Genomic DNA, 22,500 nt, shown 5'->3' with positions numbered 1-22,500 from the left:
GAAAAATAATGTTTGGAAATGTCAAGGCAAAATTAATAAAATATGAATCTAAGAAAAAATAGCATAAGAAAGGGTTGCTAATTTTGTTTTTTTTTTAAAGTAATGTATCAATTATGTCATAAGGACTCATAAGGTCATAAGGAATAAGAGAAAGGTTAAGAACTCTGGCTTCTAGCCATGTTATCATGTACTAAATCTCAGGACGTCACAAACCAAACAAACATGTTATTGTTCATTTGGGAATGCTGGCAGATACAAAGGAAAGTTAATGTTGTTTAATGAGAGGGTGGCTTGTAAATCAGAATGGGTTATATTAGATTCCAAAAGCAAAAATTATCTTGCAGGTTTTATCTGTGAATAAACATATTTTTGGCTGGAAACACTGAAACCAACTACGCTCTTGTCTGAACCTGCTGCAATTTGTCACACCTACGTACAGCTTCACAAGTAATTGCTCAATAGCTTGAGGCAAATCTTGCGGGGTGGGGGTGGGGGGTGGTTCCATTGAAAATGGGTAAAATATTACAGCAAATAATGTTTTGTTAATTCTGTATAGGTATTTCAGAATCAGATTACTTTATCGATCCCCTTAGTGAAATCAAATTGCAGTTGATCACAGTACAATCCAGAGTAAAATAAAATATAAGAATAAAAAATATATACATATTAAGTCAAAAGTATAGGTGCTCTACAATGAATTGAATATTGAATATATATATATATATATATATATATATATATATATATATATATATATATATATATATATATATATATATATATATATACACAGATCTGGGAAAAAATAAGAGACCACTGCAAAAATAATCAGTTTCTTATGTTTTTTTCTTACAGGTGCATGTATTGGTGAGATGAACAGTTTTGTTTTTTGTTTTTTTTATTTTTTGTGAACTGCTGACAATATTTCTCCTAAATTCAAAATATAACTATTGTTATTTAGAGTGTATATTTAAAGGAAATGACAACTGATCAAAATAACCCAAGATCATGCAGAGCTTTAATAACTTAAATAAAACAAAATGCAAATCATTTGTAAACAAATTGTGTTAATGATTTGGCTAAATAACATTAAGAAATCAGTATTTGGTGAAATAACCCTGATTTGCATGTGTTTTGGCTCCATGATCTCCACCAGTTTTTCACATTGTTGTTGGGGAACTTTATACCACTCTTTTTGCAAAAAAACAAACAGCTCAGCTTTGCTTGATGGTTTGTGACCATCCATCTTCCTCTTGATGACATTCCAGAGGTTTACAATAGGGGTCAAATCTGGAGATTGGGCAGTGGAAGTATATATATATAGTTCTACTTCTTTGCAGTGTCATAGAGGTCAAAATAAAGAGGAAACATACATACAGTATTTGTGGCATATACACACATTTTATTTCATAACAAATTGCCTTCCACAGAGTCAAGAAAATTTCACCACAATGTTTATATTATCTCCTACGTTGCTCTGTTAATACTAAACAAAACCAGAACGATGAGTGTTTTTTCATATCCATTTAAACATTCTGAAGCTAATAAACAAATGATAAGGATACGTGACACATGAAGAGAAAGACAGCTCATCTTATAATGTTTCATTTCAGGATTAGGCTTGTGTGTAAAGATTTAGCCTTAGCTGTAATACAGAATTCTTATGATGATGTTGAAACATATGTATTTTTTTTTTTTTGCTGTCTATAGTCCACATTAATCACCTAATCAACTGAGGCCTAATTTTCATCCCAAAGATCACTCTCAGCTTATCTGGTAGTAGAAAAAATATGATCTACAGGGTTTCTTTTCATACCTGGCATATTCCTGTTGATTGGGTCTTATGTTAAAAATATCAGATATTGAATCTAGCCAGGCGCTGCAGCTGTGCCTTCATTTGAATGTGATAAGGTAGTCTGGGTAGGCCTGACAGTCATGAAACACCACAAACATGCCAGGATTCTGCATGTTGTCGACCACACTGTCAAATCTGTCATTAGGGTTCTGTGATGAACGAGGGGGTGGAACCTTCATGTCACTTTTTCCCTCTGTGTAACGGCCCGTTAGGACAAGTGTCACAAACATGAGCTGTGTCCCATCATCGGAAGGTGTAGAGTATGTGGGATTGGCTGAGTAGCTGGCATTAACAGCAAAGTATGTCCCATGTCCATACACTGTTCCTGCAGAGGAAAAAAAACAACTAAAAGAGCTCAATCACATTCATTTTGAATTGCTGACAAAATGTGGAAAGGTTATTACAGAGAGCCTTTGGACCATTCTCAGTGTTCATCAAATGAATAAATAAACACACACACAAATACATTTGTATGTATGTATATATACACACACACACATATGTATGTATATATAAATATAGATATACATATATATATATGTATATACATATAATACAAATATATACGTATGTATGTATATATGTATGTATATATATATATATATATATAATATATATATATATATATATATATATATATATATATATATATATATATATATATATATATATATATTTTATATATATATAAAATTTTAGTTTCAAATGTTGAAAAGTTTAAAAACAAATAAGTGAGCGATGAACAGTCAATAAACCATTACCATTTTGTCCAGCAAATCTGCGGTTAAAGTTAATTCTCTGTATAGAAGCGCAGGCTTCGTCTGTGGTCCCGTGATATAGGACCCTCTCTCCTGCTCCATCTGTCCCATTATAATTCTGCAGCTCATTCTTACGAACTTCATAGGCCCGGCGGAGATTCACATTTTGAATGCGCTCAATCTGAAAAATATATGTATAAAACTTGGTTTTTTGCAGAGAGCTTACTTCTGGTATACATTTTGTAATGTATTAACACCTCCCTCTCTCTCCTAAGGTTTTTACTACTACATTCCTATTATCTCCTACATTCCTTATGTCCTTTATATTCAATCTATTTAGCACACCTTGACGACTGCTTTGGTGACTGTTCTTTTAAAGTCATTTTTCACTCTTTTGTACTCAGCAGAGCTGGGGTGCAGAGGAACCACCTTCAATAATTCCCCTGTGGTCATGATGTCCCAGTAAAGTGGAAAAAAGAAGTCTGAAGCACAGAAATATACCAATATGAGTACATTTAATCCGATCAAAGGTGTAATTTTTCAAATTTTATTTGTTATTTGAAAAATCAAGTAGCCTTGAACCTGGCAAGTTCTCCAGTCGTTTCAGCTTTGCCACATGTGTAAACCATCTTGCTGTGGCTTCCATTTTCAGAAGATTTACAGTCCATTTTTGTCCTCGTGCATCCAGTATCCCTTCAGCAACATTCTTCTTTTCCAGCTGATGATGAGCCTGTTTAGGTAACCGCTCCCAGATTCCTCTTAATCCCAAAATGCACCAGCTGACCCTGGAAAAAAGCTCATCTTGTTCTTTCTCTTTCACCTACAATGACAAATTGCTGCATGTTCACACAGTTATCAGGCAATCCATAAATTAAGCTGACAGAATAACACTGGAATAACACTCCTACTGCTTGATAGATAAACAAAACCATGAATAGAGGACATTCAGATCCATTCAAATCTACTACATACCTGTCTGACAAGAGCCCCTCGTATCAGTTCCATGAATTTATTTACCCCTTTTGTCAGTCCACTAACTTTCAACCCATCAGTGCCTTGTTTGCTTATCTGAATACCCAAAGAAGTCACATTATTGACAATATCATCCAGTTCAACTGAGATGAGGTGGCCAAGTTCCTCTTGTGAAACAAATTGAGACGTGCAATGGCTTCGATATGATTGATTAAGCTCTTTACAGGCCTTTGAGACATTATCATTAGTTAACCCCACTACAAGAAATTCAGCTTTGGTATGCTGATCTGGAAGAGCCTGAAAGAGTGAGCTACAGTCTAGGGACAAAGAAGATGGAGCTGCTCTGTGAGGTGTGAACAACAAAGGGGCTGGTAAAGACAAAAGAAAGACAATGATCAGACAAAAGCAATGAAAATGAAAATCTATGCATTTGTTCATGCTATGGCAGCTATAACATATGAAATATAAAATAATAGACAGTGTTATGAAAATGGACATGTTTACTCTGAAGATAAATATTATAATAATTGATCTAAGAGTTGTAGCAACTGATATGTATTTTCTCACCTGTCATCTGGGTAAAGCTACCAAATATTTGCTGTGCCATCGTTTTGAACTCCAAAAAGACATGGATTTTCTTCAGAACAATGTGAATTATTTTAACATTGTTAAGGTTAGCTTGTACTGTAGCATCCTTTACTCCCTGGAGAATAGCCTGAGCAACCAGACGGGCATCTAACCCTCCTTTACCTACAAAAGATTCCGTTATATCAGTATTTTCCACCAAAAATGATATATTATGCTTGTCTATACACTAGTATATCTGTTGCAACAAATTTACAATTATTCAAACTAATTACACTTCACTTTCACAAATATGGTTTCTGAAGCTATAAGAGATTGAATTGATTGTTGAAATATTGTATATTAAAAAAAATCTAATTACATTTACAATAAAAAATCACATAAGTATACAGTACTGTGTCTCGGCAAGGATTATAGCATTAAATTGTCTTGTGCGTGATGCTATAAGCTAAATACACTGGGATTTTCTGCAGAACCTCTTATGTTCTGTCAGGTTGGACTGTAAAAAGGTTTGATTAGGTTTGATCATTTACAAACCCACAGTCACTCCAAAAGAATTCCATAGGCTGTATGGTACCTGAATTGATTTTTTTGTGTGTCCTAGCAATGTGTCTCAGTGTAAATGTGATATTTCCCATTAGTTCATTTGTAATCAATTTCCTTTAAAATGAAGAATTATATGCACATAAATACTGACCAGCACAAATAGCAGGAATGGCGACTGACTGGTAGCCACTGTGTTCACTTTTGAGCAGGATATCTTGTGCCAGTGTTTTAATAATGGCTGTATCCTTTTCTCCACACACATGCATAATCGCCTTGCAGGGGAAACCTCCAGGCTGAGTGACGAAGATTTCTCCTCTTGTTACCTGCACTAGAATTAGGGAGAAAAAAGTATGTGAATGGGAATAATCTTTGCTCTTTTTATCTGAACTATGGTCAAGGAAAAAGTACTCAAATACACTGAATTGCTATTTTAGCGATATCAGCTATATTTCATGAAACTCACATTCAAGAAGCCCCTAAAGCATGTGAAAACTACAGTGAGGATGGTGCACTGAAGCTGGGAAAGTGCAGAATTAAAGTTTTATGACTATGAGATATGCATGAATATGCAAGATGTGTCACTATTCATAATGTACAGATAATGCTACACTGAGTAAACAGACCACTCAAAAAAGAATAAATAAATAAATGAACTATAAATGAAAACAAAAGTTTCCAATCCCACGATATAAACTGAGAGGTAGAGAAAGTAGCCAGACATCTAAAGAGTGGCATCAAAACTCCTTAAAATAACCAGAGCCTGAAGATTGGAGCTTATTTTAACTTTGACAGAGAAACTGCACTTACTACATCTACTGGATGATTAAACACCCACTAAGCTGCTAACCAGGAAGCTTCCTTTTTCCAATATTTTTGTCCCTGTCACAGCTGCCTTATAGCAATCATTCCTATTCCCAAGAAAACTCACTAACTCAACTCATTCTTATAGATGTGGTTTTTAATGAGTTAGTGCTGTGTACTAACTCATTCAAAACCACATCTATAAGAATCCTATACATTCATGTTAACATTAAAAAAAACACACCCTTTTACGCATATATGTTCAGTATTCTGAGAATGAATAAAACACTGGATTGATTTGCCCTGAAGGTCTCAGGCTGTTAGGTGGGGTGATCACATTTCTTTCCCACAGTTATATTTTACAGTCTTTCCACAAGATAGAATTTTTTCTCTATTGATCAGCACCAAGATTATGTCCCCAGACATGACTCAAACACCACTATTTAAGTTTTTTGTCACTGTTCAACTATATTGGAAAGCAGGCAGAAACATGAGGTGAAACATGAGATGGTACACTGACAACAATCTCTTTCATAATGTCTACAATACCTGTAGAATACACTAGAGCTTGCACTTCAAAAAAAAAAATAAAAACATGTCACGCCCTTATTTCAGTAGACAGATTCACCTGGACACAGATCACTTACTGTTGACATTCTGTTACAAAGAACTGATGCTGTATTCATAAAGACTGCTGTGTGCTTATTCAATCCATTTCACAATATTCTCATACTGAATACTCTTTGCCTTTATAGTATCCAGTTGTAGAGTAGTGATTTATAATCAAACTATCTAGTGTATCATCATGGGTTTTCTTTTGTGCCTGGTTCCTCTCAGTCATCTCAGGGATTTTGTCATTGCCCTGTAACCTCTGGCTTGCACATTAGCGATTCAAATGTAAATATACATCCAGATTTCTGTAAAGCGGCTTTGTGACAATGTCTGGTGTTAAGTAGGCACTGTCTATTCTGATTCATGATCAAAGTCTTGTCTCTTACATTTTCAACATTAGTTAGGATTGTATAAATTCTGCATTAATAGGCAGCTTTAAATTCTGTATAGGAGATTTAAATGTGAAATGTTATAACGTATCACATCTGGTCCACAAGACACAGCGAAGTCTTCAATTTTGGAAGAACGTCAACCAGACCCGCACCTCCCAGCTCCACACCAATTTAGACAGCTGTATTATTCATAAGGACATAAGTTCATTCACAAGTATTTTCATTCATACAGGACATCAATAATAGCAGATGATTGAAGAAAGACAACAACATCACCTCAGACTAAACACACTGCAGGCACTGTCTCTAATATCTGGGAAACAATACTAATGGGTTCAGAGCCCACAAGAGCTTCCACTACAATGCTACCAAACACTAGTAGACATCTGGGCTGTTCACACCCACTGAAAATAAGTACTGGCAAAACAGCAAATGAATCTTTGCCCTCTGTTCCAGTTATAAGTAAATACACTATATTGCCAAAAGTATTCGCTCACCTGCCTTGACTCGCATATGAACTTAAGTGACATCCCATTCCTAATCCATAGGGTTCAATATGACGTCGGTCCACCCTTTGCAGCTATAACAGCTTCAACTCTTCTGGGAAGGCTGTCCACAAGGTTTAGGAGTGTGTTTATGGGAATTTTTGACCATTCTTCCAGAAGCGCATTTGTGAGGTCACACACTGATGTTGGACGAGAAGGCCTGGCTCTCAGTCTCCGCTCTAATTCATCCCAAAGGTGTTCTATCGGGTTGAGGTCAGGACTCTGTGCAGGCCAGTCAAGTTCATCCACACCAGACTCTGTCATCCATGTCTTTATGGACCTTGCTTTGTGCACTGGTGCACAGTCATGTTGGAAGAGGAAGGGGCCAGCTCCAAACTGTTCCCACAAAGTTGGGAGCATGGAATTGTCCAAAATGTCTTGGTATGCTGACGCATTCAGAGTTCCTTTCACTGGAACTAAGGGGCCAAGCCCAGCTCCTGAAAAACAACCCCACACCATAATCCCCCCTCCACCAAACTTTACACTTGGCACAATGCAGTCAGACAAGTACCGTTCTCCTGGCAACCGCCAAACCCAGACTTGTCCATCAGATTGCCAGATGGAGAAGCGCGATTCGTCACTCCAGAGAACGCGTCTCCACTGCTCTAGAGTCCAGTGGCGGCGTGCTTTACACCACTGCATCCAACGCTTTGCATTGCACTTGGTGATGTATGGCTTGGATGCAGCTGCTCGGCCATGGAAACCCATTCCATGAAGCTCTCTGCGCACTGTTCTTGAGCTAATCTGAAGGCCACATGAAGTTTGGAGGTCTGTAGCGATTGACTCTGCAGAAAGTTGGCGACCTCTTCGCACTATGCGCCTCAGCATCCGCTGACCCCGCTCCGTCAGTTTACGTGGCCTACCACTTCGTGGCTGAGTTGCTGTCGTTCCCAAACACTTCCACGTTCTTATAATACAGCTGACAGTTGACTGTGGAATATTTAGGAGCGAGGAAATTTCACGACTGGATTTGTTGCACAGGTGGCATCCTATCACAGTTCCACGCTGGAATTCACTGAGCTCCTGAGAGCGACCCATTCTTTCACAAATGTTTGTAAAAACAGTCTGCATGCCTAGGTGCTTGATTTTATACACCTGTGGCCATGGAAGTGATTGGAACACCTGATTCTGATTATTTGGATGGGTGAGCGAATACTTTTGGCAAAATAGTGTATATACTCCACTGCCCTTTAGCTACATTACATGTATTTATTTATTTAACTACTTTTATTACTTCACACACAGTGAGCACTGATCCTAATAACGTGACATGCTATTGTAAATTACAAGGCTAATATGCATACGTGTTTTGCTGATTCTGTGAACTAATTTCTGTTACTTGTTTTATGTACCTTGGAACAGCTTAAATATGTTTCATTACATTGTACACTTACCTATATGTATATTGACAAGAATCGTGAATTACAAACACATCATTAATGTTAAAGTTTTTTGTTGTTATTTTTGCTTTTTACCTCCTGTTAGGGCAGCCCTGACTTGTGGTCCGGCAATAGTCAAGATGTCACTGCACACATCTGAAAAAACAAAATTTATTATTAAGCATAATTAAGCAGGATTTACCCCTGCAAAAGTATGGAACCAAAACGGATGAATGCAATGTTGAGGGTAAAACAGAACCTGTCTGTAAGTCAGTAAAATCTGTGGTGTTTACAATGACATCAGTAGTCTCACTGCTGATGTCTCCAAATATTAGATGGACCTGACATCTGGCCAATGGGATGGTGATTTCATCAATTTCAGAGCTTAGAGACTGTAAGGCAGCTGTGAAAGCCAGTGAAATATGCTTAAGTGTAGTTAAATTAATATAGTCAAACATGCTGCAAAATTATGGCTAATAACAAAACAGATACTTAAAAATCACTTACCCTGTCCTGTTTGATCCACCATTATTGCAGTTAACCCAGAACTGACTGTCTGGTATATCTAATCGGGAAAACCACAGTGGAAAAAAATCATTATTGTAACTTTAGTGTCACCTTGTGGTGCTTTTAGTAAGTGTCTTCTCTGTTTTGTTTTGACTAAAAGATGTATGAGATGGGTTGCAGATTATTAGGGCAATATCCAAATCTAAGTTTACAAATCATTATGCAAATATTTAGCCATCGTTGAAAGTGTTTAATAGATTTTCTACTGTAAATTCAATTCATCAGTAGTATTCTGCATATAGTCTCAATTTATACAGGGTTATATTTAGAGATTATAATTAGAGATCATTTGTTAATATTATCAAAACAAAATGGTACCTATGCGAAAAGCACAAATGATATTCTCTTACCTGTTCAGAATCTGGGTTATTAGGCATTATTACAATTTGTATGGTCCTGAGAGAACCAATGGAGGCAGCCAGGCCAAAAGTCTCAATCTCTCCAACCAGAATATTAGTGGCATTTTGCACAGGCATAGCCAGTACCACTCCAGGTCCAATTACTGGAAAAGCAACTGAGCTCCATGCCTGCTGTTCAGAAAGTGCCAAAGCTTGTTTAATTCCACGGCGTAATGCCTATAAAAATAATTAGTGACAATTAGTCTTAAAGCTTCATGAATTGCTGTAGCATTATAAATGACAGGTGCTGAAACTCTTTCACTCCTCTGACCTGTTCACTGTTGTGTGTGTTTCCAGCCCAAGGTACACACTCAATAAAGAAAACCTTTTTGCACCCTAATGGAGTCCCATCCACCTCCAGCACATCTCCAGGTGTAATTCTACATCTTCCTTTGGCAGCATCAAAATTGCTCTTTAATTGCTGCCCTGCTTTTTTAAGCAAGGCTTTCCCAACATTAGTCGAGGTCAAGTTTGTATTGAACAGGGGGGCAACAAGTACATCAGCCTGTTCCAAAGAAATTGTAAAAACTTTGATACTCAGCTGTGTGTACAGACTATAATAGATCAAAATGACAAACAAACAAACAAAAAACTTTCCAGAAGATGTTTTCTAATAGGGTTTAAATAATGAGTTATTAGCTTTACCTGCTGATTTTCAAGACCTCCAAATACAATTTTTAGGGCCACAGAGTAACGTGGATGTGACACAAGAGCAGGTATGGTAGGGAGACTGGTAAATGTTGTGCTTCTGGCTGTTGCAGCACCCGATTGGACATTATTTATGGGTGTTATCAAAACCTTACAGGAACTCTCCAATAATCTTTGTGTATTTAAACCTTCCTCTTGAAAGAACTGCTGGGCTCCAGGACCATCCACTGAAGTTTTCTTCAATTTAAGATGGCTAAATAATGAATTCAATTTTTTTTTCATATCACTTACTTTACACCATGGTCCTGAGACATGGACACATGGAAAAGGTGTGGATGAAGCCATTAGTTTTACATCAGTTGCTTTCACACCTACTAGTGACAGAACTTTAGAAAAATTATCCACCAGCTCTGGTAAAGATAGAGGCACAGTGTCGCTGTATTCTGCATAGTTTTGCTTGTGGAGCTGTATGGCATTTTTTAATTTATTGACTTCAGTGCTGTAGCCCACCAGTTGTACCTTCATTCTGGGGTCAGCCATTGATCCTGGCTTGTAGCTGAGTCCCACTTTAGTAGTTCCATGATTAGCCTGTTGTAACGCAAGATTCAATGAATTTTTCAAAGCGTCTATTCCTGGTGACACAGATTCAGATTTCTCCAGCACCACTGTCTCCACGCACAGATCTCTCTGTATTGCAGTTGCTGCTTCCTGAATTGCGCCTGCGGACAAACTCATCAGAACCAAATCCGACCTGGAGCCTGTGGGCTCAATCAAAACCGGACTGCAGAGATTCTGCTGAAATCGTGTTTGAAAGATCTGAATAGCACCACTAGATGACAAAAATGCTTTAAGGGAGTGAGGCAATGGGATTTTTTTCTCTTGAATCTGATTCAGCACGTCTTGAAGCTTTGTTGATGCTGATTGGACTTGATCTTCAGGACCACTTAGGACAAGAGAGCCAGGTTCCTCCTTTGTAATCGTGATCTTTGTATAATTTGACTTCATCTCCTGTTTAAACTGCTCCTTCACAAGTGCATAACGTGTCTCAGACACAGGACATTCTTTACGGGCTTGCTTTGGCAAAAGCAAAGCGTCTATATCATTCAAACACTTCTCTACTTCCTTATTTGCTCCAACAATCACTGCTAAACGTTTTTCTTCGTAGATTCCAAGGTCTTGTGATACTAGAGAAGAGTTTTTTTGTAGAATCTCTAGCCTCTTAGGATCCACTTCGAAATGGATGAAATAGCGATCCTGTATTTCTAATAACACCATATCCACCTTTGCTTCCCACTTCTGCTGGACATCATCACCTGATTGACCTGCTTCCCTCATTACCAACACTTTCTCAGTGACCATGTCTACCTTAAAGCTGCTTAGTAAAGAGGAGAGCTGATCATCCAAATGTGACTTTGCTTTTGAATTGTCTTTCAGAAATCTTAGTAAGTATGGGTCGAGATTTCTGCATAGAACTTTCTGCATAGGTGTATCCCCAGTGGCCTGTAAAACACACAAAGGACTAATTACATATCCATACTACTTTTCTATGAGTGACTACAGATATTTCAAGAAAACACATACTATGTTTCATATCTCCACATTTTCTGAAAATTCATTTGGCATTTCCTATAAATCAGAGTATGCATTTCCTTATTGTCACGTGTTAAGCAACACAGAACCTACTTGTTTTTCAGATGTGGAATGTGGCAGAAGCGGTTTCTCTTCTTTAATGTCATGGTGTTTTATGAAGACGTGCACATCTCCTGCATAGTTTTGCTTGTGGAGCTGTATGGCATTTTTTAATTTATTGACTTCAGTGCTGTAGCCCACCAGTTGTACCTTCATTCTGGGGTCAGCCATTGATCCTGGCTTGTAGCTGAGTTCCACTTTAGTAGTTCCATGATTAGCCTGTTGTAACGCAAGATTCAATGAATTTTTCAAAGCGTCTATTCCTGGTGACACAGATTCAGATTTCTCCAGCACCACTGTCTCCACGCACAGATCTCTCTGTATTGCAGTTGCTGCTTCCTGAATTGCGCCTGCGGACAAACTCATCAGAACCAAATCCGACCTGGAGCCTGTGGGCTCAATCAAAACCGGACTGCAGAGATTCTGCTGAAATCGTGTTTGAAAGATCTGAATAGCACCACTAGATGACAAAAATGCTTTAAGGGAGTGAGGCAATGGGATTTTTTTCTCTTGAATCTGATTCAGCACCTCTTGAAGCTTTGTTGATGCTGATTGGACTTGATCTTCAGGACCACTTAGGACAAGAGAGCCAGGTTCCTCCTTTGTAATCGTGATCTTTGTATAATTTGACTTCATCTCCTGTTTAAACTGCTCCTTCACAAGTGCATAACGTGTCTCAGACACAGGACATTCTTTACGGGCTTGCTTTGGCAAAAGCAAAGCGTCTATATCATTCAAACACTTCTCTACTTCCTTATTTGCTCCAACAATCACTGCTAAACCTTTTTCTTCGTAGATTCCAAGGTCTTGTGATACTAGAGAAGAGTTTTTTTGTAGAATCTCTAGCCTCTTAGGATCCACTTCGAAATGGATGAAATAGCGATCCTGTATTTCTAATAACACCATATCCACCTTTGCTTCCCACTTCTGCTGGACATCATCACCTGATTGACCTGCTTCCCTCATTACCAACACTTTCTCAGTGACCATGTCTACCTTAAAGCTGCTTAGTAAAGAGGAGAGCTGATCATCCAAATGTGACTTTGCTTTTGAATTGTCTTTCAGAAATCTTAGTAAGTATGGGTTGAGTTTTCTGCATAGAACTTTCTGCATAGGTGTATCCCCAGTGGCCTGTAAAACACACAAAGGACTAATTACATATCCATACTACTTTTCTATGAGTGACTACAGATATTTCAAGAAAACACATACTATGTTTCATATCTCCACATTTTCTGAACATTCATTTGGCATTTCCTATAAATCAGAGTATGCATTTCCTTATTGTCACGTGTTAAGCAACACAGAACCTACTTGTTTTTCAGATGTGGAATGTGGCAGAAGCGGTTTCTCTTCTTTAATGTCATGGTGTTTTATCAAGATGTGCACATCTCCTCGACCAGGAAGATTGATTATGTGATCAGTTTTACTTAATACTCTGTCTTGTGCTGTAATAATAATAATAATAATAATAATATTAATAATAATAATAATAATAATAATAATAATAATAACAACAATTACAATAATAATCACATTTTACACTACTTTCTTAAACACACTCTTCCATATCTTACACAAAAAATTGAACTAGAAAAGTCATAATAATAATAATTGTCTTTTGTCTTGTAATCTTATTCACCGACCTTCTTTTTCCAAGAAGTTTATCTTATAGGTGTTGTTTCCTACTTTTACCACTTCCCCACACTCTCCTCCGTCAGACAGCCTCTTGATCTTGAAATAGTTTCTAATCTTCCTCATTTCTCCATCTGAGAGGTCGTTTGCCTCGAAAAGCACAGCAAACTGATAGTCTGCCATAGTGAATAAAAATATTACAAGTCTTTCGCTATCGCTTGCTTGTTTTTCATACGATCCCGGATGCAGTGACAGCAAAAAAACAGCAATCACTTTTACTTTCTGTCTTTTTTTTCCCTCCGCCCTCTCAATGACTGTGTGAGAGAGATACACCAGCTGCATGTTTTTCACGTTTTTGAACTCATCAAAATATTTCTTTAGCTGTGCTGAATGTCTACAGCTGATTAGATCTGTTTATCTGCCCATCTATTTGCCAGATTAGAGCAATTTTATTTCTTCACCCTAAAGGGAGGAAAGTTCAAGTAGCACTGTAAAAAACAAATCTTGTATCTCTACAGTAATAACAGACAGATATTGTCAGGTTATTGCTGTAATAAATAATTACAACATTTTTGAAGACATATTGATCTGCATTGTTAAAATACAGAGCAAAAGTGTATTTTTATTTATTTTATTTTTTTTTTTACAGGTGAGGAAGCCTTGGCCTATATATTACTGTACAATAAATGTGGCACATTTACAGTTGTTGTTTTAATGCTTTTATTTCTTAACCTGAATCTTAAATAAAATACAACTAAAAAAAATCTAATCTAAAATTGTGCTTTGAAAGTTATGCACTTTTGTTCTGTCAAATTATGTGGAATACTGAAATAAACAATTTACAAATGAACAAGCTATTAAGTCGAATGAGAACAGAATCAGTCACATCCCTGAATAGCAGAGAGAAAACACACACACACACACACGTAATTATACTTTCTATTAGTAAGTAAATAATATTTTTTATGTTATATAAGAATACTTTGCTTTACATATTAAGGTTGGATTTATTTATTACACACATTTGTTTATTTTCATATAATTATACTGTTTATTCTTGCCATTGTTGCAGCCTTATACATAATAACAACACAATAAATATTTATTGAAAGCATTGGCTACAGCTAGTCACACTGTGTGTTTAGTCTGAACTGAGAGTTTGCTCAGCATTTACCCGTTTTATCACATTAATGACATTTTAATGTTAATTTCAGTGTGGGGAATGTACTACATAAAAACACAGCAGGATTGAAAAGTGCATGAAAGCAGAAGGAAAACAATCTTTACTGCGTCTAGCTAGCTTTTCAATCAGAAAATAAAATAAAATAAAATAAAAATGTATATTTCTGGTTAATCCTGTCCAGCAAACATCAGACGTCAGAGCCTAAGTTTCATTGACCAATCAGGCAGCACTTCTTTATGAATATTAATGAGGCTCAGTCTGACGTCTAACATTTAGGAAATTAAACATGAAGTAGAGGTATTTCTGATGGACCAGGTAATTTCACCTTTAGACCAGTAGATGGCGCAATTTGGCGAAGTTTACAGAAGAAACACAGTTTTGTGCGGTTTTATGTAAACAGAAATAAGCAGCTATACGTAATACAATTTACTGATCATATTACATTTGCAGTAAATTGTGTGTGTGTGTGTGAACTGTAACTGCATTTTATTCATATTTAGATTAGATTCAACTTCACTGTCACTGCACATGTGGGTACAAGGCCACGAACTACAGTTAGCATCTAACCAGAAGTGCATTTAATTTGCAACAAACCAGGTTGGTTTGTTTTAACAAGGTATTAAAAATGAATAAACAAGGTATGAAAAATAAACTGTACAGCACTTAGAACACAGAAAAGGAACATGCATTTCTAAAACTAAACAGAAAAAGTGAAATTAATTTTTATTCTCATTTAATAGATTAATAAATGTGTGAGGTGAAAATTCAATCTTTAATTATAGGAGAGATGATCAGTGGTGCGGAATTTTTACCTTCATCATTGGACCGAGGACTAAAGAAAGGGTAGAGTTTAGCAGCAAAATACTGACCAGTGAAAGAGTAGATATGAGAGCTGGACTTCACATCATAAAAGGAGACCAGACGCTCCTCATAATCCACAAACACCCCCACCACCTCCAACTTCTTTCTCAGTGTGAGGGGGACAGGGGGATCCTCATAAGCCCAGTATCGATGCCCATCCCATACAGCCATAGTCCACAATCCTTCCTGAGGCCTCAGTGGAATCTCCCCCTTTCTGTTAACGTTTTCTCTCATGACTCCTAATATCCATGATATTTTCTGTCCGACCTGCACCTCATAATAAAATCTTCCTGAGGAGAAACTCTGCTTTCCCAGAACATTCACACATTTATTACACCTCTGTGGCGTATCAGGGAGATCCTGACACTCGTCTCCACATGTCACTTCTTTTCCATCATCAGACAGGATGAGATTAGGATGGGCTGTATCAGGATCCAGAGTCACATCCACTGAGAGAAACACACAGTGTGTGATTTCAGTAAGTGGGTGAAAAAGCTTAAATCATCACTCCGTGGATGATATTCATTAGGAATTCTAATTTGTGATTAATTTCTTAAACATTTTCTATGTTAATTATTCAGTGGCTTTTAAAATTTAAATCTTTGTCATCTTTTTTACTTCGACATACAGACACACACAACTTCTTGCATCAACAGAAAATTTAAATAAATCTAGCAAATAAAAAAAAAACAAAAAAACACCTCTATATTTATTTTGCTTGTACTACTTTGAAATATTTTCCAACATTATATGCCATTATATTTTTTATTATATGATATCTTCTAACAGCAGTTAGATTTAAATAAATAAATAAATAAATAAATAACCGTTTTAGATATCTAAACCAGAAGCACGCTGGTCTCAACCCTACATGCATCTGTTAGCTTTTTCATCAAGATGGGGAAAAAGGAAACAAAGGTTTCTCAAATTTTAAATATCTTGACCTGGTCATCGTTATCAAGGAAAACTTTATGATACCCAGCACTATTCATTCACCAGTTTGCTCCAGGAGCCTTACAGATATCCAAAAATAATTTCCACTAGTTATTCACCGGCATGCTCTGAACAGATGCCTTACAGATTTTCAAAATAAAAACATGTTTATACCATACGTCTGTACAAACTGACCTGAAATTGTTTTGTCAGTACAAACTGACAAAACAAATACATTCTTATTGACCACAAGTATTGAAACCCCCACCATCCCCTCAGCTCATCTAGTGTTTTTATTTGTGGAAAACAGAAAATTTCTCTTTTGGCATATTTATGCATGCTGCTGTTAAAGTGCAGAACTCCTACCCAAGATGTGTTGACAAATAAGTCTGGCAGGACTAATTCAGCCAATTAAATATAATTAAATACCCATCCATTAAATACCCACCCATTTGAAGGCTTGGCACTCTGGTAGCTTCAGGTGTTACACCCCAGACATCTTTAATATTGTTGGTTTAAGAAGCTGTATTTGAGTAACCAGTGTATAATTTTCTGTGGGGTGTAGTCCCAAGTAACAAGCTAGTTCACTGTACTCATCTCAGATGTGCAATTGCTCTCCTTACTTGCAGTTAAGTTGAGATGGCCTCAATGCTCAAAACAAGGTCAGAACATCAGCCCCAATAAGACACCGGATCCAGAAAGACTTTTCAAACATTCAGTGATAGACTTTGAAGACATGGTTAAACAGATGAGAGGAAAGAGGTACATGCTGGTGACACCAGACAGGTTCAATAGATTGGTGAAAGCAACACCATCAGCAGACCAATCTGCAAGCACAGAGATCACATTTTTGACCAGAGAATTAATTCCCAGGTTTGGCATACCATCTGAGAATAGCTTTGACAATGGCTCTGCCTTTGTTCAGTTGACGATGAAAACTGCTACAGCAACTAAGAATAAAGCAGAGACTAGTCTGTGTGTATCATCAATCACAGGGTGGAATGGGTGACTTGTACTCTTAAAGGCAACCGTAACAAGCTTTTTACTAGAATGATGCTCTACCTTTTGCCTTAACAAACTTTCGCATGCAAACTAACAGAATTACGCATCTAACACCCCATGAGATGCTAACACATGACCTATGGCTTTGGCTTATCTTAGGGGTCCTTGTGAAGGGCTGCCTCTACAGCAATTGCAAATGGAAACTATGAGCATGTATTCAACTACTTACTACTATAAATGATGAAATCCATTCACAGGAACAGAACAGGGGTCCAAGAGAGGAAGCAAATGCTCCCTGTCCAGTGGTTCCTGGAAATCAAGTGCATCAGAAGGGCTTTAGGAGAAAGTGAAATTAGCCCAGAAAGAAAAGGGCATACAATGTGTTTGTAAGAGCTACACTAACAGCTGTACAGGTAGAAGGTAGTACAACTTGATATCGCTTAAAAGATCCCCAGTTAAGGCTTAGAAGACATTAAAGCTGTTGGCACAATGAAGGGTCAAGAAAGGGGGAGATGAGGAAAGCATGAGTGAGGAAAAGCAGGTATAAGTGAGAGACAAGTGGCAGGCCTGAGTCAGGAAGATGAAGGAGATGACTCAGAATGACACAGAGACTGACTGAGAGAGTGACTCTGATGAAGAGGGCGATTCTGACTTACCTGTTGCACCTCTTGAAAGAGAAGGAGATGAACTGCTGCACAGCCCCAGAACCAAATGGGATTTCTGAGCATTCAGAGGAAATGGAGTGTGAAGAGCTCATCAAGATGGATTAGGACTGAAAGATGGATATTTTATGCTAACATCTAGATAAGGGAATGTATGGAATATTTCCAAATGTTATAATCTACTTTCTAACGTCGTAACAGTATATGGTACTAGATGCTCAAGAACTTTAGCACTGTTGATTTTGACCCCTGACCGGTGCTCCTGATCCCCCACCACATGTAAATGCATGGCTCAACTTGGGTGCCTGTCGTTGTAGTGATGGAGGACACATGGCTTGTCTTAAATCTACAAGGTTTTCTACTCCATTTTTCTCTTCTTGTGGCAAACTAAGCAAGGTACATTAATGAGTCAGCAGATCCTCATTCGTTCACCCAATGCATCCAAGAACAACATTTACAGTACCAGTTCTTTCAGAAAGTAAGGGGCGCGTTCATTTAGTATGTCCATCCAACCAACAATTTTGCCTGCACCTAAAAGAACATTGATTTATTCATGAACAAAACCCCACTAGGGTTTTCAGTTTAAATGGTGAATGGAGTTAAACTGACTGGGCTCAGCATTCACCTGTTTTATAAAATAACAATCTTTGATTTGCATTTCAGTTTGAGGAATGTACTAAAAAACAAATTGAAATAGATTGAAATGTTCATAAAAGCAGAAGATGATTCAATCATTCATTTATTCGTTCTTCTTTATTACCGTATTTGTATTTGATGTTTTCAGAAGAAACACGGTTTTGTTCAATTTTCTCTAAACAGACATCAGCAGCTGAACTTAATACAATTTACTGATCATATTACATATTAAAGTAAATTTTTTGTGTGTGGACTGTTATTAATATTTGATTTGCAACAAACAAACAATAAAAAGCGTATTAAAAATAAACTGTACAGCACTTGGAACATGCATTTCTAAAATTAAACAGAAAAAGTGAAATTAATTTTTATTCTCATTCAACAGATTAATACATTTGTGAGGTGAAAAATCAGTCTTTAATTATAGGAGAGATGATCAGTGGTGCTAAATTGTTACCTCCATCATTGGACTGAGGACTGAAGAAAGGGTAGAGTTTAGCAGCAAAAGACTGACCAGTGAAAGAGTAGATATGAGAGCTGGACTTCACATTATAAAAGGAGACCAGACCCTCCTCATAATCCACAAACACCCCCACTACCTCCAACTTCTTTCTCAGTGTGAGGGGGACAGGGGGATCCTCAAAAACCCAGTATCGATGCCCATCCCATACAGCCATAGTCCACAATCCATCCTGAAGCCTCAGTGGAATCTCCCCCTTTCTGTTAACGTTTTCTCTCATGACTCCTAATATCCATGCTGTTTTCTGTCGGACCTGCACCTCATAATAAAACCTTCCTGAGGAGAAACTCTGCTTTCCCAGAACATAAACACATTCATTAAACCTCTGTGGCGTATCAGGGAGATCCTGACACTCGTCTCCACATGTCACTTCTTTTCCATCATCAGACAGGATGAGATTAGGATGGGCTGTATCAGGATCCAGAGTCACATCCACTGAGAGAAACACACAGTGTGTGATTTCAGTAAGCGGGTGAAAAAGCTTAAATCATCATTCAGTGGATCATATTCATTAGCAATTTTATGAGAATTTGTGGAAGATTATTTAAATATCTTTTTAACTATCAGTGGCTTTTTAAATTGTAATCTTTTTCATCTTTTTACCTCAACACAGACACACACAACTTCTTGCATCAATAGAAAATTTTGATAAGGAAACAGAAGAGAAGATATTTTAAACTTGCATTAAAATAAATGTAGCCAATTAAAAAAAAATCACCTCTACATGTATTTTCCTTGTACTTCTTTGGAATATTTTCCAACATATATGCTATTTTATTTTATTATTTTATATGTTATCTTCTACCAGCAGTTATTTATGAATGAATGAATGAATGAATAAATGAATAAATAAATAAACAAACTATGTTTTTACTACTTTTTGTTTTGTTGTGTTTTTCAACATCCAATTATTATGTTAATCAATTAGCTGCAGGACGCCAGTGAATTTACTTACAGCCTGTACTTACTTTAGCTCTTTACTTACAGTCAATTCAAACCATCTCATTTTGTGTGAAATAAATTATAAATATGAATTCATGATAAAATATATGACAGGCATGACAAGTATGCATTGTTTCACCTGACAGAAAATGCAACCTTATAATAAGATTTAATTTCACCCATTGTACTAAAAATAAATCAAATTACCACCAATGCCCCTGTGTAGATATACTGAATAACTGCATTTTTATCAGTTTCCTCTTGGGTTTTATATTTAAAATCACCTGAGCTATTTATTTATCTGTCTATTGTTTAAATGATGGATATAATCGAGTCATATGGAGTTTTCATCAAGACAGATTAAATTGGAAAGTTCTATGAAGTTGTTATATTGTTTGCCGCTAGATGGCAGTGGAAGACCAGAACACTATACATGTACACACAACTATCAAAAAATCACTCCAAAATAAACTCATCAAACATTTACTAATGTACTAACAAATAGTAGCAAGTTACATGAAAATATTCTTAGAAGAAAGTGTTTGACTACCAGTGCTGCCCCGGGAAGCAGCCTGCCAATGTTGCTCCGTACTGTTGTGTGTCTTTTATTACTTTTTATTTATTTTCTGTACTTTTCTTTTACATAGTTTCCATAAACAGAGCAGCACAGTGCAGCAATGCAGTCTCTTTTGGTGCACTTTTATCATGCCAGATTCCTGTCCTGGCTGAGAAGTCCCAGCACTCCACTGTTTACACCAGGGATCAGATGAGACTCCAGCACAGCAGCACATTTGAACAAAGACCTAAAATTCCCAGGGAGCTAAAGAAGAAATACCGTGGCCACAGAGTGGAGAAAAGGCAGCAGCTAAGAAAAAGGAGATACAGACCTTATCTGCGTTCTATTCTCATTTGGCTAGCAAGGTGGACGTGATGACATGATGGAGGGAGGGGTGATGGAGGGAGACCTAATGAGGCCAATGATTTAAATCTGTTTTTTACCCCCCTTCCCAGTACAACAAGGGTACTAAGGGGATGTGTTGTTCAGCTGTGTGCAGTTTTTCAACATATATTCAACTTGAGTTGAATATATGAGGCTATGTGAGGCTGCAGAACACCATCTCACACATCATAGTGAGCAGCACAGGGGCCCCTTAGGGGACAGTCCTGTCTCCATTTCTGTTCACACTCTACACATCAGACTTCAGACACCGCTCACAATCCTGCCATCTGTGGAAGTTCTCTGATGCTGTTGAAGGCTGTATTAGGAGAGGGGTACAGGAGTGTGGTGGACAGCTTTGTGGAGTGGTGCAATCACTTGCAACTCAATGTCTTAAAAACAAAAAAGCTAGTGGTGAATTTTAGAAAGCGGAAGACTCCCCCAAGCCCAATCAGTATCATGGGTGCTGAGGTGAACATTGTGGACAACTATAAATATCTGGGTGTTCACACACATAAGCTGGGATCGACCAAAAACACTGATGCACTGTATACAAAAGGTCAGAGTTGCCTTAGGAGACTTAGGTCCTTTAATGTCTGCAGACCCATGCTGCAGATATTCTACCACTCTGTGGTAGCCAGCATCATCTTCTATGCTGCAGTGTGCTGGGGTAGCAAGGTGAAGAAAGCTGATGTCAACAGACTCAACAAGCTTATTAGGAAAGCAGGCTCTTTCATGGGAATGAAGCTGGAGTCTCTGGCTGAGGTGTCTGAGAGGAGAATGCTGAGGAAACTTTTCAGTATCCTTGACAATGTGTCACACCCTCTGCATAGGACACTGGAGTCCTACTGGAGCGCATTCAGCTGTAGAGTGAGACCACCAAAGACGACCACAGAACGTCACAGGAGGTCTTTCGTACCAGTGGCCATCAAACTCTATAACTCCTCCTCTTTCAGTTTGGAGCAGAACTGACCCACTTTGGAGCAGAACACTGACAGTATCAAAATTTCACAATATTTACAATGACTGTTAATATACACCGATCAGCCATAACATTATAACCACCTACCTAATACAGTTGTGCTCATAAGTTTACATACCCTGGCAGAATTTATGATTTCTTGGCTATTTTTCAGAGAATATGAATGATAACACAAACTTTTCTTTCACTCATGGTTAGTGGTTGGCTGAAGCCATTTATTGTCAAACAACTGTGTTTACTCTTTTTAAATCATAATGACAACAGAAACTACCCAAATGACCCTGATCAAAAGTTTACATACCCTGGTGATTTTGGCCTGATAACATGCACACAAGTTGACACAAACGGGTTTGAATGGCTATTAAAGGTAACCATCCTCACCTGTGATCTGTTTGCTTGTAATTAGTGTGTGTGTATAAAAGGTCAATGAGTTTCTGGACTCCTGACAGACCCTTGCATC

At 37.4% G+C, this 22,500-nt stretch overlaps 3 protein-coding genes across 4 annotated transcripts in view; all 3 read right to left on the bottom strand.

The window, feature by feature from the left end:
• Positions 1-1,374: 1,374 nt before the first annotated feature.
• LOC131355617 (protein mono-ADP-ribosyltransferase PARP14-like) lies at positions 1,375-13,938 on the bottom strand. 2 transcript variants are annotated; one of them, XM_058394014.1, is made up of 16 exons: positions 13,394-13,927; positions 13,062-13,195; positions 11,742-12,878; positions 10,056-11,558; positions 9,682-9,915; positions 9,363-9,587; positions 8,953-9,010; positions 8,705-8,848; positions 8,542-8,601; positions 4,868-5,044; positions 4,153-4,335; positions 3,586-3,953; positions 3,196-3,433; positions 2,959-3,095; positions 2,617-2,794; positions 1,375-2,180 (listed from the first exon to the last, which is right to left on the bottom strand). In XM_058394014.1, exons 1-16 carry the CDS (start codon positions 13,722-13,724, stop codon positions 1,894-1,896), a joined length of 5,394 nt encoding a protein of 1,797 aa, XP_058249997.1. In that variant the 5' UTR covers positions 13,725-13,927; the 3' UTR covers positions 1,375-1,893. The 2 variants fall into 2 exon arrangements, with proteins under 2 accessions (XP_058249997.1, XP_058249998.1); XM_058394015.1 differs by lacking the exons at positions 1,375-2,180; positions 2,617-2,794; positions 2,959-3,095 and having other exon boundaries at positions 3,202-3,398; positions 13,394-13,938.
• Positions 13,939-14,128: 190 nt separating this feature from the next.
• On the bottom strand, positions 14,129-17,570 carry LOC131355619 (E3 ubiquitin-protein ligase TRIM39-like). Its single transcript, XM_058394017.1, has 2 exons — positions 16,983-17,570; positions 14,129-15,875 (listed from the first exon to the last, which is right to left on the bottom strand). Coding segments are annotated over exons 1-2 (546 nt in total). The 5' UTR covers positions 16,984-17,570; the 3' UTR covers positions 14,129-15,330.
• Positions 17,571-18,744: 1,174 nt separating this feature from the next.
• Positions 18,745-22,500, bottom strand: part of LOC131355618 (butyrophilin subfamily 1 member A1-like) — a 17,246-nt gene continuing 13,490 nt past the window's right edge. The window contains exon 9 of the mRNA XM_058394016.1: positions 18,745-19,614. Coding sequence (XP_058249999.1) covers positions 19,070-19,614 — 545 coding nt within the window. The 3' untranslated portion in view covers positions 18,745-19,069. The remainder of the gene's footprint in view (positions 19,615-22,500) is intronic.

This window comes from Hemibagrus wyckioides, linkage group LG07 (assembly GCF_019097595.1).
Source record: "Hemibagrus wyckioides isolate EC202008001 linkage group LG07, SWU_Hwy_1.0, whole genome shotgun sequence".
NCBI classification, from domain to species: Eukaryota; Metazoa; Chordata; class Actinopteri; order Siluriformes; family Bagridae; genus Hemibagrus; species Hemibagrus wyckioides.
The sequence above is the reverse complement of the archived record's forward strand: the minus strand, read 5'-3'. Positions and strand labels throughout refer to the sequence as shown.

Bases quoted from the DNA above. Each gene is read 5' to 3' on its own strand.
- LOC131355617 (XM_058394014.1), bottom strand. From the start codon at position 13,724: ATGCAGCTGGTGTATCTCTCTCACACAGTCATTGAGAGGGCGGAGGGA. The intron at 9,916-10,055 runs GTAAAGCTAATA...TCTTTGGAACAG, and splicing joins GAGGTCTTGAAAATCAGCAG to GCTGATGTACTTGTTGCCCC. The intron at 2,181-2,616 runs GTAATGGTTTAT...TTTCCTCTGCAG, and splicing joins CAGATTTGCTGGACAAAATG to GAACAGTGTATGGACATGGG.